The following is a 14927-nucleotide window of genomic DNA, read 5'->3' on the forward strand; positions in this document are numbered from 1 at the left end:
TTAATCTGTTTTCTTTTTTGCTTCCATATTTTAACTGACTTTTTCAATTAAGAGCATACGAGGAAAAGATTCTGAAACTTGTTTTTAAATAAGCAATTAGAAAACCTCCTTTTCCAATTATGCTTTTTCTTTCTCGCACCAACCTGATTCTGAAATCTTTTCTCAGCCAAAGCCGCATTTATTCTCTCCCACGTCGTGTCATATAATGACCATGTAATTCTGAGAGCTCAAATCTGTTATTCTGCCAAGTACATGTTATAGTTATTTAACATTTTTCCTCTCGTCCTGTTGAGAATCAACATGGGTATTCTGTATTAGAATCTTTCATGGTCGCTTATTTTAATAAACTTAATTCAGCTTGAAATTCTTACTTGCTTCTAGCCATTCTCCCTAAACTGAATTTTCCAGGAGTAGAGAGTATTTTTGGAGCTGGAATGAAGTGTACAAAAATCCTATGTAAACTATATCCAAATTCTGTTATTGTTTTTAAATAAATGGATTCCAAACGATGTAAACCATTATATTAGGTATAAAAATCTAATAATCGGGATAAGATTTTATTGTTGCTGTTGTTGTTCAGTCGCTAAGTCGTATCTCACTCTTTTGTGACCCCATATCCCTCCAGGCTCCTCTGTCCATGGGATTTACCAGGCAAGAATACTGGAGTGGGTTGCCATTTCCTTCTTTAGGGGATCTTCCCAACCCAGGGATCGAACCTGCATCTCCTGCCTTGATTGGCAGCCAAATTCTTTACTGCTGAGCCACCAGGGAAGCCCAGGATTTTATGCAGAGCATAAAACTTAAATCTGATCTGGCTTTTCTCCTGTTTCAAAACTTTCAATGGCAATCAAGGTCATAGCCCTTAACTTGACACCCAAAGTTCGTTGTTATTTGGTTCTAGTCAACTTCTTCCTGTTTTCTCTCTTAACATCCTCTCCACTGCAGCCCACACCGCGTTCTGTGATCCAGCCTTGAGAAACTTCATGAAGGTCCCAGATGGTTCAGCCCCCTAGCACATCCTCTTCCTCTTTCTCTCATGTTGGATTCTCCCCCTCCACACACACACGCACACACACACACACACATGCACATGCACACACAAACACACACACACACGTGCGCACACACACATGCACACACATGCACACACACGAACACACACTCCAGCCCCCACTCACTCCCTTGCCAAACTCCTTCTCATCCTTCAGGTCTCCATTTAAATACGTCACTTCTTCAGAGCCCTCACTTGCCACCCGTCTCCATTCTAACACTCTCCCTCCCTCTTCTCTCAGCCTTCTCCAGAACCTGCTCCATGATTTGTAATTAAACATTTGTCTGTGTCGCTGTTTAGCTAGTATCTGTCTTCAACACTAGATTGCAGGCTTCCGGAAGGGAGGCAGCAGAGCCTATGTTTTCTCATCTTTTAGTTAGCAAGCCCTTCACTCAGCACCTGACATAGAGCAATAAATATTTGTGGAATGAAGGAAGGAATGAGACCCTAACCTGGAAATATACCACAAACAAACGTGATTCCAGAACACCTGTCGTTTCTATAGTTGGTGGGTCCCCCCTGGAGCGAGTGGAGTCCTCTGGGCTACCATCTCCACATTAGACCCTGACGTGGGACCATCGGCCTGGACTCCTCCAGGGCTCCTGTTTTCCATCTCTAGAACGTTCTTCACAAGGAATCTGGGATGGCGCCCCCCTGTTCCATCCCACAGAAGAAGCTGTGCCAGTCCTCTTCTCCAGGGACTGGGTCCTACCTCTCTTATCTCTCCGCAAACGGTCTTTAACCAGGAGAGGAAGAGTTAAAATAAAACAAGAAACAATGCTGGCAGTCACAGGAAGACTTCGCCAAGACATTTTTCATCTTCATTTCTTGGACCAAAATTGAGAGACACTATTTTTGACAGTTTTGTTTTGTTTCACAGTGATATACAAAGATGCTTTACATTTCTGCTCACTGCCCCCTCTCCCACTTGGGTATGACAACTTGCCTTGATAATCAGCAGTTTTTGTGCAATGATGCATGTCCTGACAAATCTTACTCCTTAACTAAAACTTCTTACAAGTTGTTTATGGTGTCAAATAGCTTGTTATATTTTGACAGTAGCTTTTCCTTTAGGACTTACAGAGTCCTGTAGGATCCCTTCCTAAAATTCTGCTGCCTGGAGTTTTCCTGGTGTTGAATTTGTATGCCTCAGCCATCCATGCTATGATACCCTTCAAAATACTGATATTAATATTAGATCGAACTCTGATTCAGGGCCCTCTCTTCAAATATGGGTTCTTGCAGAAATATCCTATAGAATTGAAAATAACCTTAAATGTAAGATACATTAAGTAACCTTTATCATGCTTTCAAATGAAAAGTTACTCTATAGAACCAAAAAGCCAATCAAAATGTAACTAAATCTGTAGTTTTGCACTTACTGTAAAGAAGTGAAAAGATTTTAGTCACTCAGTTGTGTCTGACTCTTTGCGACCGTATGGACTTTAGCCCGCCAGGCTCTCTGTCCATGGAATTCTCCAGGCAAGAATACTGGAGTGGGTTGCCATTCCTTTCTCCAGGAGATCTTCCCGACCCAGGGATCAAACCCGGGTCTCTCGCATTGCAGGCAGATTCTTTACCATCTGAGCCACCAGGGACTGTAAAGAGAATGATAGACAAGTATTTTTTCTTTCTTTGGTAATACTGGCAACACTTCCTCACTGCTTACTACCTGACAAGCATTTCTCTGCACCTTTTATCTGTATTATTAACAACTCATCTAATCCTACACCAGCCCTTAGAGGAAAATACAGTAATTATTTTCATTGTACAGGTGAAAACATGATACACAAGAAGTTCAAGTAACTTGCTCAAAGTTACAAAGGTAGCAAAAAGCAGAGCCAACTTATGTGCCCAGGTTTCTGCCTTCAGAGCCGGGGGGCTTGACCATTTCTCTTGCCCCTTCCAATAGACAGAGCCAGGCAAATGAGCTTTTTCCACTCCCAAATCTTCATATATATTCTATTCTATTTTAAATCGTGTTAAGTAGCCTATCATTCTGCAAAGGATAATGCTAGATCTTTACCCTCCCTGGATGTTACCTATTGCTAATAAATAGGTTGACATTGTGATGTAACTGAGCCAGGTAAATGTTGATTTAGAATCCGGTCCTGCTGCTGCTGCTAAGTCGCTTCAGTCGTGTCCAACTCTGTGCGACCCCATAGAGGACAGCCCACCAGGCTCCCCCGTCCCTGGGGTTCTCCAGGCAAGAACACTGGAGTGGGTTGCCATTTCCTTCTCCAGAATCCGGCCCTACCACCCACCAGTTATACAACCTTCGGGAAGTTTCCTGATCTTTCTGAGCCCATTAACTGTTTTGTAACATAGTGATCATTACAGCTGTTATAAGGAGAAAGAGAGAACCCTGTGTAAACTGTCTGGCACTTGGGTAATCGATAATATTCCTCACTCCAAGCATATAAGTAAGAACAGTAGGAAATTGTATTAATTCTCATGGAAAAGAAGGTTCCATCAATAAATTACTAATTCAGTGTTGTAAATCATGTTCCATTCCCTGGAAATTGTACAGTTCCTTAAGAGTCCCCGTTGTATCAAGAGATAAGAGCATTTACAAGAAAATCGTGTTTTTCCAGGCTAATCAAAATTTTTGCCTGCAGCTACAAAGCATTACATTAGAAGTGATGTGGTGGTTTAGTCACTAAATCATGGCCAACTCTTTGCGAACCCATGGACTATAGCCCGCCAGGCTCCTCCCTCCGTGGAATTTCCCAGGCAAGAATACTGGAGTGGGTTGCCATTTCCTTCTCCAGGGGATCTTTCCAACCCAGGAATCAAACCCGTGTCTCCTACATGTGTCTTCTGCATTGAAGGTGGATTCTTTACCACTAAACCATCGGGGAAGCCCCTTACATTAGATGACTAGTAATCAAATTGACCATTATATGAACGAGCAAAATATAGTAGCCAGACTGGTAGACATCAGACTGTATCACAGGTTAACTCTGTTCTATGGAACTCTGCTTTCCCAAATCCCCTCATGAGGCCCAATGTATGTTTGTGCATGTAAGCCCATACTTACATCTTGTATACCTGAGCCTTTCTGGGTGTCATCTCCCTAGTGAACTGACTGTGTTTAAAGAGAGTTTGAATTGAGGTTGTCTGGGGGCAACTTACCCTCTATACAAGAAACATCACTGTTTAGTCCTCCCCCACCCCCACTAATGGGCAGAGGCTATGTCCTGTATCCCATGACCACCTCCCACCGTAGATGGAGTGAATGTATTTGGATGCCTGACATAAGGCAGCCTATCCAAAGGCTGGCCACACACCTCCATTGAAGGAGCTGGCCTAATCTGAATGTGTTCATGGAGATTTGATTGTAGCAAACCCCGAGACTAAGGCCATTGTCAAGGGAGGACAGAAAGAGAAGTAAAATAAGAGATGCCCGAGGCAAATTGGCAGGGCTGGAGGGACCCCAGGACATCATAAAACAATGAGTAAAGCAGAGTTACGATTAAATCTTCATCTTAAAATTCTATGGAGAGAAGTAGATGGAGAGATGCCAAGACTGCTTTGATTTGGATTATTTTCAATTGCAGATCCAGTTTGCCTGTATTTTTACATTAGACCTTCCAATACTGGACCCAGGTTGTCTATTTCAGGAACTTCCCTGGCGGTCCAGTGGATAAGAATCTACCTTCCAATGCAAGGGACATGGGTTCAATCCCTAGTCTGGTAACTAAGATCCCCCATGCCCCGGGGGTAACTAAGCCTATGAGCTGCAAAGTTAAGCCCATGCAGAAGACCCAGCACAGCCAAAACAAACAAACAAAAAAAGTGTCTATTGCATACATTAGGAACCCGGATGGAGCATCCACAGTATGAACTTGAGCCTAAGGAGACACGCCGATCTTGCCCATGGGTGTAGAATTACTTTAGCAGTAATGTGACCCATTCCTTCTGGTGTCCCTGTACCTGCCTCAGTGTCCTCCCTGCAGAGGGTGGCACAGTTTCTCATGTTGCAAACACTAGGGCCTCAGGACAGCATGGGCTGATGAGCTCAGACCACCAGGACTAGACCAGGATCTCTGTCTGCCCTTCTGCACTGCAGCGCTGGGAGATTCACACTTGGGAAGGAGCCCGCGCTGCCAAACGCACAGCTAAAGCAAGCGGGAGGCAGAGTGAGAACTCCAGATGTTTAGAATTAGGATGACTATAAACAAATTTGTGTCTCCAGATCCACCCAGCTCGCTTTTTAAAATTACTTTTATATCTGGTAAACAAGCTCATATTCTCTTTTCTTGGTTGCAAATAGACTAATTCTTCAGGGAATGACAATTCTCGTGCTGGTTAGCACAGTCGTTATTCTTTCTCCAGAAATTGCATCATTCACACATCAAGATGATTCTCTCAATCGGTAGTTTGGAAAAGGTGGGAATTCAGTATAAACATTAATTACCATTTGCAGTCACTCTTCAAAGACCGACTTTAGGTACACCTGTCACCTAATTAATTTTATTTTTCACTGTGCCAACTTGAACGTCCCAGCATTACTTTCGTTGTACACACTTCACGACGTCAAAACCTGACATTAAATGTTATACAACTGTCACGGGAGCTGGGCAGGGACACCGGCGGCAGCGTTCATGTAACAAGCTGATCTGTTGCAGGTGATCATCTGAGTTCACCTGTGCATCAGTTACTAAGAAATGCCCACTCCTAGACTAATACTCCTTCCATCACTCAATCAGGGATGTCTTCAGCCAACCTGGAGCACACATTTCAAGAAATCAGATAGTGCTGATTACTATCCCCACAGCATAAATGTGGCACATAATTATTCACATATTGTCATCATTCCAGCATGCACATCTAGCAAGTTCAAAGCTTCCTTTTGATAAGGCAGAAGAAATATGCTCCTCTGATCACCCTCCACACTGCCTGGAAGGGTCGACTTGACTCTGCTGTCACGTTTCCTTAGGGTCTTTTGTCAGAGTTAGAATCCATTCAGAACAACAGTCACATCTCAGGAAGCTTCTCTGTTCAACAGGTTTGAGCAAGGTTGACGATCAGCTAATGCGCGATCCGCTCCTTGTGTGTTCCAACTCTGATGTATGTTCCAACACGTCTGTGCTCGCAGACACAAAGATACACACCTTTGCATAGATGAAGTGACTGTGAAACGGTTGACAAAGAGTTGAAAGCTACTTCTAACTGTGCTAGGACTAAAACGCTTTTTTCCTCCCCCAGGGCCGTTGTTCAAGAGAGAACTGCAAGTACCTTCACCCTCCCACACACTTAAAAACTCAACTAGAAATTAATGGGAGGAACAATTTGATCCAGCAAAAAACTGCAGCAGCCATGCTTGCCCAGCAGATGCAATTTATGTTTCCAGGAACCCCACTCCATCCCGTGGTGAGTACACTGAAGCTAACGAGGACGGGCTTGCTGATCAAAGTGTCGGTTCGGGCAATGTACCAACCGTTGACCTAAAATGGCCTCTCTCTACTTTGTCTCTTTCGCTACAATTAAAGCAAATAGCTTTGAAGCTAAATAGATGCTGAAAAGAGGGTCTTTTAGATTATCCAAATGGGAAAAAAAAAATGCATGAGGAAACTGTAGGCAAAGGCAATTTCTAATCGATACCCGGAAAATCTGTGTCACTCCAGCTCTTTCTCACCGGTCACCTCCATATCTGAGCTATCTTAGAAGGGAAATAGTTCTCCATTGAGTGTATGAATCGATGATCTATGTAAAGAGGAGATTTTGATGCCTAAAACATGTTTAGCAATGCAACAGATTATTTCATTTCAATGGTATCATTTTAAGGAAGGGGGAAAATGAAACCAGAGAAGTTAATGGATTTACCCAATGTCCTGCAGTTAATCTGCTGTGGAGCTGGGCCTAGACCTCAGACATCTTGACCAGGGCGCTTTCTGCTGTCTGTTCCACTCCCCACCACCACCACCTCCTGGGCCTGAAGGAAGCCTGAACCAGGGTGCCTCAGCCACCCACATCTCCTGTCTCAGAGGCCTACAGAGAGTGTGGTAGCCGTGGTGAGGACCGCAAGATTAAATGCCAAGGGAGTTCAGTCTATGAATATGTATTGTGTAATATTTCTCCCTGACTTCAGTGTTTGAAAGTATTTCCTTAAAGGTCTGGAAATTGCTTTAGGAATGAGGTCCTGAGGGAAAGGGGTGCATTTTTTTTTTTTTTTTTTTTTTTGCCTTTAGTGAAGTTTGTTCGCATTTGTAAATTATTTGTCAAAAACAAGCCAATTAAAAAAAAAAGCAGTGAGTGAAATTTGCTCTTTTTTTAAAAAAAAAGTACATACACAAAAGACTATTGTTTAAAAATCAGTCTTTATTGTATGAAAATTCTATTGTTATTGAAAGCTGCTAAATGAAAAAAGGATAGCTACCCGGGAGTTGTATTTTCTTATTGTGTGTCTGTGAGATGAGATGGGAAGGTGGGGGCGGTCCAGGAAGAGGGGATAGGATCTGGGTAGATGGTTGGCAGTTCTGCTTGTCTCCAGGTTTCTACCCAACAGTAGTGAGTGGCACCAAGTGGCCAGGAACCAGCTCTGCCCAGAGTGAAAAAGTACAGGTGCAGCTGTGAAGGACCCTCAGGTAGGTGTAGACAGACTCAGGGGAAAGGCAAAGCAAGGTTCAGGCCCAGGGAACTAGATTTCAGATGAGGCAGGAAAGGCTGCTTGGAGGAAGTCCCGAATAAGTACATCTTAGGGCTCCCTGGTGGCCCAGCAGTAAAGAATCTCTCTGCCAATGCAGGAGACGCAGGTTCGATCCCTGGGTCGGGAAGATCCTGTGGAGAAGAAAATGGAAACCCACTCCTGTAATCTCGCCTGGAGAAATCCCATGGACAGAGGAGCCTGGCAGGCTACAGTCCAAGGGGTCGCAAAGAGTCAGACACGACCAAGCAACTAAGCGCACACGTAGGCATTTAAGTGGATCTATTTAAAACCACTCACAAGTATATTTTATGGTTTCTTTGTTGATACACACACATAAATTATTTTATTAAATTACCTAAATGCTAAAATAATTTAGTTATACATATTAAATAATGTCTATGGAAATAAATTGAGAACCACCTAGGTCAACATAGTCACAGTGCATTATATCTGAACTCATTTTAATCATGTACTTCTTATTTATTTAGAATCTGTAAGGATTGACCCTGGTACTCAATAATGACCTGTTAATAAGAAATTCCATTCATGTTCTAAACTGTTAGTTGAATTTTCTTTGAAAGTTATGTTTCCGTACTGTCTCGTATATTAATTAGAGGACAATAATCACGATTGCTCTATGAGAAAGAAGTATTACATTTAAATGCCTTAAGAGAGGTTTTTAAATCACAAGAAAAATTGGGATGCAAAAATGTAATAAACTTAAAAGTCATTGACTCTATAAACAAGTAATTTCAGAGTCACAGGAATGAATTAGTGACAGAAGAATAGGTCCTAGAACCTTCCAAGGAAATAGGGTCTATTGCTGATGTGATTGAGTTGGGCGTCTTGAGATGGGGACATTCTCCAGGATTAAATACAATCACAGGCATCCTTATAAGAGAGGCAGAGGGAGAGTTAACACACATACAGAAGAGGAGGAAGGCAATGTGCTCATGGAGGCTGAGACGGGAGTGATGGGGCTGCAAACCAAGGAACGCCAGCAGCCACCAGGAGACAGAAGAGTCAAGGGCCCGATTCTTCTTCTCTAGAGCCTCCAGAGGGAACACAGTCTTGCCAGAACCTTGATTTTGTCCCAGTGCAACTGGTTTCAGACTTATGGCCTCTGGAACTCTGAAAAAAGAAATGAGTGTTGTGTAAGCCACCAGGTCGGTGGGAATCTGTTAGACCAGCCTTGGGAAACTAATACATGCAGAAATTGCTCAAGACAAAGAAATTGCTAAACAGAGTCACAAGTACCACTCTATTTTTAGGTTTCCTTCTAGGGTAAGCTTCTCTAAAGAGCTCCGGATGGTTTTTTCACACCCTTTATCTTCCATCTGCCCTGAAATCTCTCATCTGCTGAAATCTCTCACCAGTGACCTCCATATTGCTAAACAGGTAGTCACTGACTCTTGCATTGTTCTTTCGACCTCTTGGTAGCAGGCAGTCAATCTCTCCTTAGTAGCACGTGGCCCATCTCCCTTGCAGAGCACCCCTTCCTCTCTGGGACGCACCCCTTCCTCTCTGATCACGCCTTCCTCCACTGTCCTCTTTGCCTGTTCTTTTCCTCTGTTCTAGTCAGGCTTCCCTGGTAGCTCAGTTGATAAAGAATCCGCCTGCAATGCAGGAGACCCCGGTTTGATTTCTGGGGTTGGGAAGATCTGCTGGAGAAGAGATAGGCTACCCACTCCAGTATTCTTGGGCTTCTCTTGTAGCTCAGCTGGTAAAGAATCTGCCTGCCAAGTTCAAGGAGACCTGGGTTCTATCCTTGGGTTGGGAAGATCCCCTGAAGAAGGGAAAGGCTACCCGCTCCAGTATTCTGGCCTGGAGAATTCCATGGACTATCCCCATGGGGTTGCACAGTGGGACACAACTGAGCGACTTGCACTTTCCTCTATTCTGTATTGAGGCTGCTATACACTGATGTTCCCAGTGCTGGCTGCCTCTATCAGCTGCTCCTTCATGGTCTCATCAATTCCTGTGGCTGTGGGTCATCTACAGGCTGAGAACTACCAAAGGCATGTTCCCAATCCAAACGTCTCCTCTGAGCCCCGGGTTTGGGTACCCAACCTCCTACTGGACTCCCCTTCAGATTTTTCACAGGAACTTGACATGCTTAAGACCAATTTTTTCATTCTACTACCTTCTCGTCTCAGTAAGGTAGCCAGCAGTTTCAAACTGAAACCAAACAGGTTCTCTCACATCCAGTTCATCAGCAAGTCCTGCCATATGCCCTCAAGTCCACCTACTTCTTCTTCTCCCAGCACCCTCATCTTAGCTGCCATCAACCTTTCTTTCAAAATACTTTATAGGCTTTACCCTCCTTGTGGTGTTTGTTTAGTTGCTCAGTCGTGTCCAACTCTCTGTGACCCCATGGACTGTAGCCCACCTGGCTCCTCTGTCCATGGGATTTCCCAGGCCAGGATACTGGAGTATGTTCCTTCTTCAGGGGATCTTTCCAACCCATGGATCAAACCCCTGTCTCCTGCATTGCAGGTGGATTCTTTACCACTGAGCCACAACTCTTGCTTTATTCCAATGGGCACAGCAACCAGAGGAATCTTTTAAACACATAAATGGTATAACATCACTCCCTTACTTAAAACCCTTCAATGCTTTCCCATTTCACTGGAGACAGTCTAAACGTGTAACCTTGATTTTATTTAGAGTGTCATCTGTGGTCAAGTCCCTACCCAGCTCACCTCATCAGAGGCCACTCTTCCTGTGTCCACCGAGACCAAATCAAACTTTCAGCTCTGTGAACACACAGAGCTTGTGAACACACAGAGCTCCCGTTTGCTTAAAGGCCTTTAGTTTTGCTGGAAGCTTCCTACTGATCTTCATATTTTAACTTCATTTATTCATAAGGACTCCAACTCTATCAGCTGCAACCCACCGCCAATCTCTATCTCTAGCCTCTATCTTCTCTCCATCTCCGAAGTGAGGCCTCTTCATTTCTGCTTATCCGTAAAATCACAAATGAGTTGTGATTTTATTTCTTTGTTCTTCCCCATTAGGGTTTAAGTTCAATAAACGGAGACACAGTGTTCTGGCACCATGTCTGTACCAGCAATGAATATTTATTGAATAAATGAAAATGCCAACGATTCTTTCCTCTTATAACTCTTCTGTCTCAAATTCATTATGTCTGCAAAGTCTCCTTCACCTTTCCTCCGAGGAGTTTTTCCTTCTCCAATTCCTAATGGGGTATAACAGCAGTTCTTCTCTCCTTTCCTTCCAACCATACGGCCCCACCCCTCGACTCCCACACAAACATCACACGTACACTCACAATAAAGAGGCAGGTGGGTGGCCTTGAGTACGACAGAGATTAAGAGCCTGTGCGATCCAGTCCTTAGTGGCAAGATCTTGCACTGAGCATTCTGCCCTCCAGAGATGCTCCTGGCAATAAAGGGAGAAGGCTCAAGAGATACCATGTTTTAGGACTTTCAGTTTAAGTACCAAATACCTATCCTTTGAAGTCAAAGCTTTCTAAATGCATGAGCTCTCATGGTCTTATCTTAAAAAGGCAATCGACCACATTTTAGAGCCATAAGATATGTCAGGCCACTTAGTCTTCCCCAGCCTTGATCCTTTCAAGCCACTACAAAATATCAAAGTGCATATGTGCATGTGTGTGTGTGTGTGTGATCTTTGAGGCCACATCTACTGCTGTAAGTTACAGAGAAAGAAGAGTGGAGAGTGAGAAGCCAAGGAGAGAAACACAGACTCTTGGGGTGAAGTCCAGAGGGAAGATGGCAAGACCCGCATTTCGGACGTGATTTTCTTCTAGAAGACTTTCTGCATCTCTTGTCCTCTGGCCTCTCTGCAGTTGGTGCTGGGAGATGACAAGGACCAAATGGATCTCAGACCACCTGGCAACAGCCCCCCTCCAGGAATCATGGGGCCAGCTCTCCCGGCCCTGGCGGGTGGGCTCCCAAGACTAGAGTTCCCTGGAGATGCTGCCTTTCTTCTAGCTCCCGACTCAGACCCAAATCCAGACATCAGCTTCCACTCTACCTTGAGACTTTTGCTCGAATCCAGGATCTAAGACCCACTTTCCCAGGCAGGCGGCTATTCAGAGCAGGCCTAACCTCCTGTCTTCGGGAGGCCCTGGGCTGACCGTGGGACATGGCTCCCCACCAAGACTCACTCTGTACTCATGTCTGTAAGGGCAACTCGTGGTGGGTTATTTTATTTTTTTCCCCTCTTCTGTTTTACGAAATTACCAACAAAAGCTAGTAAGGGCAGAGGAAGTCAGAACAGCCCCAGACTTCGAGCCAGGAGTCAGCAGCGTTCTGCCTTGACGCCACCTCGGCAGCAGTGGCCTTGGGTAATCCGTGCAGCCTCTGGTCTAAATTGCTTTCACCTGTAAGACTGTGCGGTTCTCGCTGCCAGGCTCGCTTCTCACAGGTGTTGAGGAGATTAAAGCAGACACTGTGTGTGAGAACGGTTTGGAGAACAGCCCAGCCTTTCACAGATGTAAGGTATTACTGTCACTAATAATAACAACAACAATAATAATATAGTGGCCATCTCTGAAAATCACTATATTTTTTTTAACTTTTTAACTTCAACGAAAAACACTCTTGATAAGAAAAAAGAGAAAATATTTAATTGAATCTATCTTCATAAAGTCTATTAACTTTTAACTTTCACATGAAAGAAAACATATACTTTTCCAGTCTATATTCAAAATAGAGACTATATTTGCCTTCACTTAATAAGATTTTTATACCGCTATTGTTATATTGCTATGCTAATTACATTCCTGTTATAGAACCGATGGATAATCTTTTTGGGGAGGGACTTTATTAATACTAACTTTTACGGTACTAATGATAGCTGCTATTTTTGAAATCCAACTATGGGAAGTAAGAAAGAAATAACATCTTGCTCAGCCCAACTCTTTCAGCTAAGTAGTTTTACTTCCCTTCTGCAGAAAAGTTCAGGGTAAAAATTTCCTGCCCAGGGTAAAAATGAATAACTGGCCAACCTCAGGATTTTGAATTCATGTCTCCCTTTGTCTCATATTTGTGTTTTTACTTTTAAATAATACTCTCCGTGAACTTTATTACAGCTCTGCATCAGTAGAACAAACTGCAACATTCCTTTTTGATCATTAAATTAGATGAACAAGTCACATATTTGAGAAAGCAAAATCTAGCTAATTGCAAGACATTTGTTGATATCCAAAAAGGTTTGGGGAAACGAATTTTGAGGTTCTGACAGCACATGGAGAGTCAAGATACAACATGAATTTCTGTCACCATGCTGATCCGAGCTTCAAATGATCTACAAGGGAGGGATATTGGGAATTTGATTCAATAGAAAGTCAAAAATGGAGATATGGGGGAGGGCTCTTTTTTCTTAATGTTTATTTTGATCATTAGTCTTTAAGTTAATTATACAACTAGTACTAGGTTTTCTTAATATTTATTTTCACTCATTTATGACAGTGGTCCTCAAACTGGGCCGCACATCAAATCAAGTAATAAAATTTTTAATGCAAATTTCAAGCCCCCCCTCAACCCAGATCTGTTAAGTCAGAATTTGTGATATCTCTATCTATGAAATTCCCCCCAGGCATTTCTGATCTAGCTGGTTCTTTGAATCACTGGTCTTTTTTGTGTGATTTATGACCTTTCAGAATTGATTCTCTTAAATCTTAACATTATATCGTCCTTATACCATTTAGATCACTTGGCTTCCTTTCAATGGTACTGAATTATAAAAGCTACAGTTACTGAAAACCACAGCGTTCTATAATTATGACTCAAATGGGTTGAAAATGGAAAACATACACATATAAAATTTTGTAGAAAGTCAAGGAGGAAAAAAATCCTAGCTGCCATCAATTTCCCATGTTGAGACCTCATGTTGCAACTTTCTCCCAAAGTGAATTTTATGTCGGAGCCATAAAGATCTAAGAGCCCCTCGCGGGAACGCTGGCAGCAACTCTCGCAGGCCATTAGAATCTCCTCTCCATCCCCCCCCCACCCCCAGCCACTTCAGTAAAGACTTTCAGCCTAAGAGCTCCCCGTGCAAACTATCAATAATTCACTGTTTTCTAACATGATCACTTGGAAGAGATATTTTTCTGTTACTGCTGTCAACAAAAACCTGTTTAATTCACACAGATTATTATTTTCCCCATATGTTCCGAAACTCAGAGCTATAAATAGACAACAGGAATGTTACCCACAATGTACAAATAGAGAAGCAGCATGACATGGCCAACGGCGTTGTTCAGTATTAGAAAACCGCGTTAACGTGTAATTGCAAAAATCTGAAAACTGGTCCTAAAAATGAATAGGTTAAAAGTCATCCAATAACAAAAAACAAAACGATACAGTCCCAAATCAGTGCAAAATTTATTCTAAGAAAAATCTTTATCTAGCATCTTGAATTTTTAACATCGGCTCCTTTAAAGTGAAGCCAAGTTTGTTCTTCTCTTAAACGTACATTATTTCCTTTCTGAAAGGCGTCCTTTCAGGTGACGCTTTTGAAAACCATCATCCTGTCAACCCTCTAGTATATTTTGTCTTATCCCTGGACAAGGAGGACAGTGATAAAGAGGTTTTAACAGAGTGCTCTATGCCTTTATCACTGCCACGTTGACTTTGTGACCTAGGAAACCAAAGCAACTTTTTTTTTTTTTGAAACTTTTAGTATTTTATTCATTTTCATAGTTTTACAGTATTAGTAAAAATAATGACCATTATAAGTAAGTATAAAATGGAAGTTGATGAAAAAATAATCCCAAGTCTTCCTTGACTCCCACCCTCCCACCAAAAAATCTAGCTAGTATATGGCAAATATCCTTTTCACATATTATCTTTAGGCATATATTCATTTTGTAGTGGTGGATGGTTTAGTCGCTAAGTCGTGTCTGACTCTTGTGATCCCACGGACTGTAGCCTGCCAGGCTCCTCTGTCCATGGTGTTTTCCAGGCAAGATTACTGGAGTGGGGGTTGCCATTTCCTTCTCCACCAAAGCAGCTTTTAATGGCCAACAGAAAAGTTCAAGCTTTCCCATTCAACCTCTCAGGAAAAGAAGACCGGATCTAGACATAGTTGAGCTCGAGCAAGAAATAGGAGGTCTATGTGAAAACTGCCTATCAATTTGGGGATTTTACATGCTAGTGATGGAGGCATACTGGTAAGTCTGAGCAAAATAAAATACCAAATAATCCCCAGTTCTTGAGAGTGTACAAACTGGAC

The 14927-nt window shown here is 42.8% G+C and overlaps 1 protein-coding gene and 1 long non-coding RNA gene across 6 annotated transcripts in view; one reads left to right on the top strand and one right to left on the bottom strand.

Moving 5' to 3' along the window:
• MBNL2 (muscleblind like splicing regulator 2) overlaps positions 1-14927 on the top strand; it is a 166082-nt gene that overhangs the window by 103955 nt on the left and 47200 nt on the right. For all 5 annotated transcript variants that reach the window (XM_055542868.1, XM_055542869.1, XM_055542867.1 and 2 more), the window contains one exon: positions 6263-6427. In XM_055542868.1, the coding sequence (XP_055398843.1) occupies positions 6263-6427 (165 nt within the window). The remainder of the gene's footprint in view (positions 1-6262; positions 6428-14927) is intronic.
• Positions 7515-11863, bottom strand: LOC129624693 (uncharacterized). The gene is made up of 4 exons (XR_008701103.1): positions 11724-11863; positions 10996-11105; positions 8632-8834; positions 7515-7834 (listed from the first exon to the last, which is right to left on the bottom strand). It is a non-coding gene; the product is annotated as an uncharacterized LOC129624693 (long non-coding RNA).

This window comes from Bubalus kerabau, chromosome 12, assembly GCF_029407905.1.
Source record: "Bubalus kerabau isolate K-KA32 ecotype Philippines breed swamp buffalo chromosome 12, PCC_UOA_SB_1v2, whole genome shotgun sequence".
NCBI classification, from domain to species: Eukaryota; Metazoa; Chordata; class Mammalia; order Artiodactyla; family Bovidae; genus Bubalus; species Bubalus kerabau.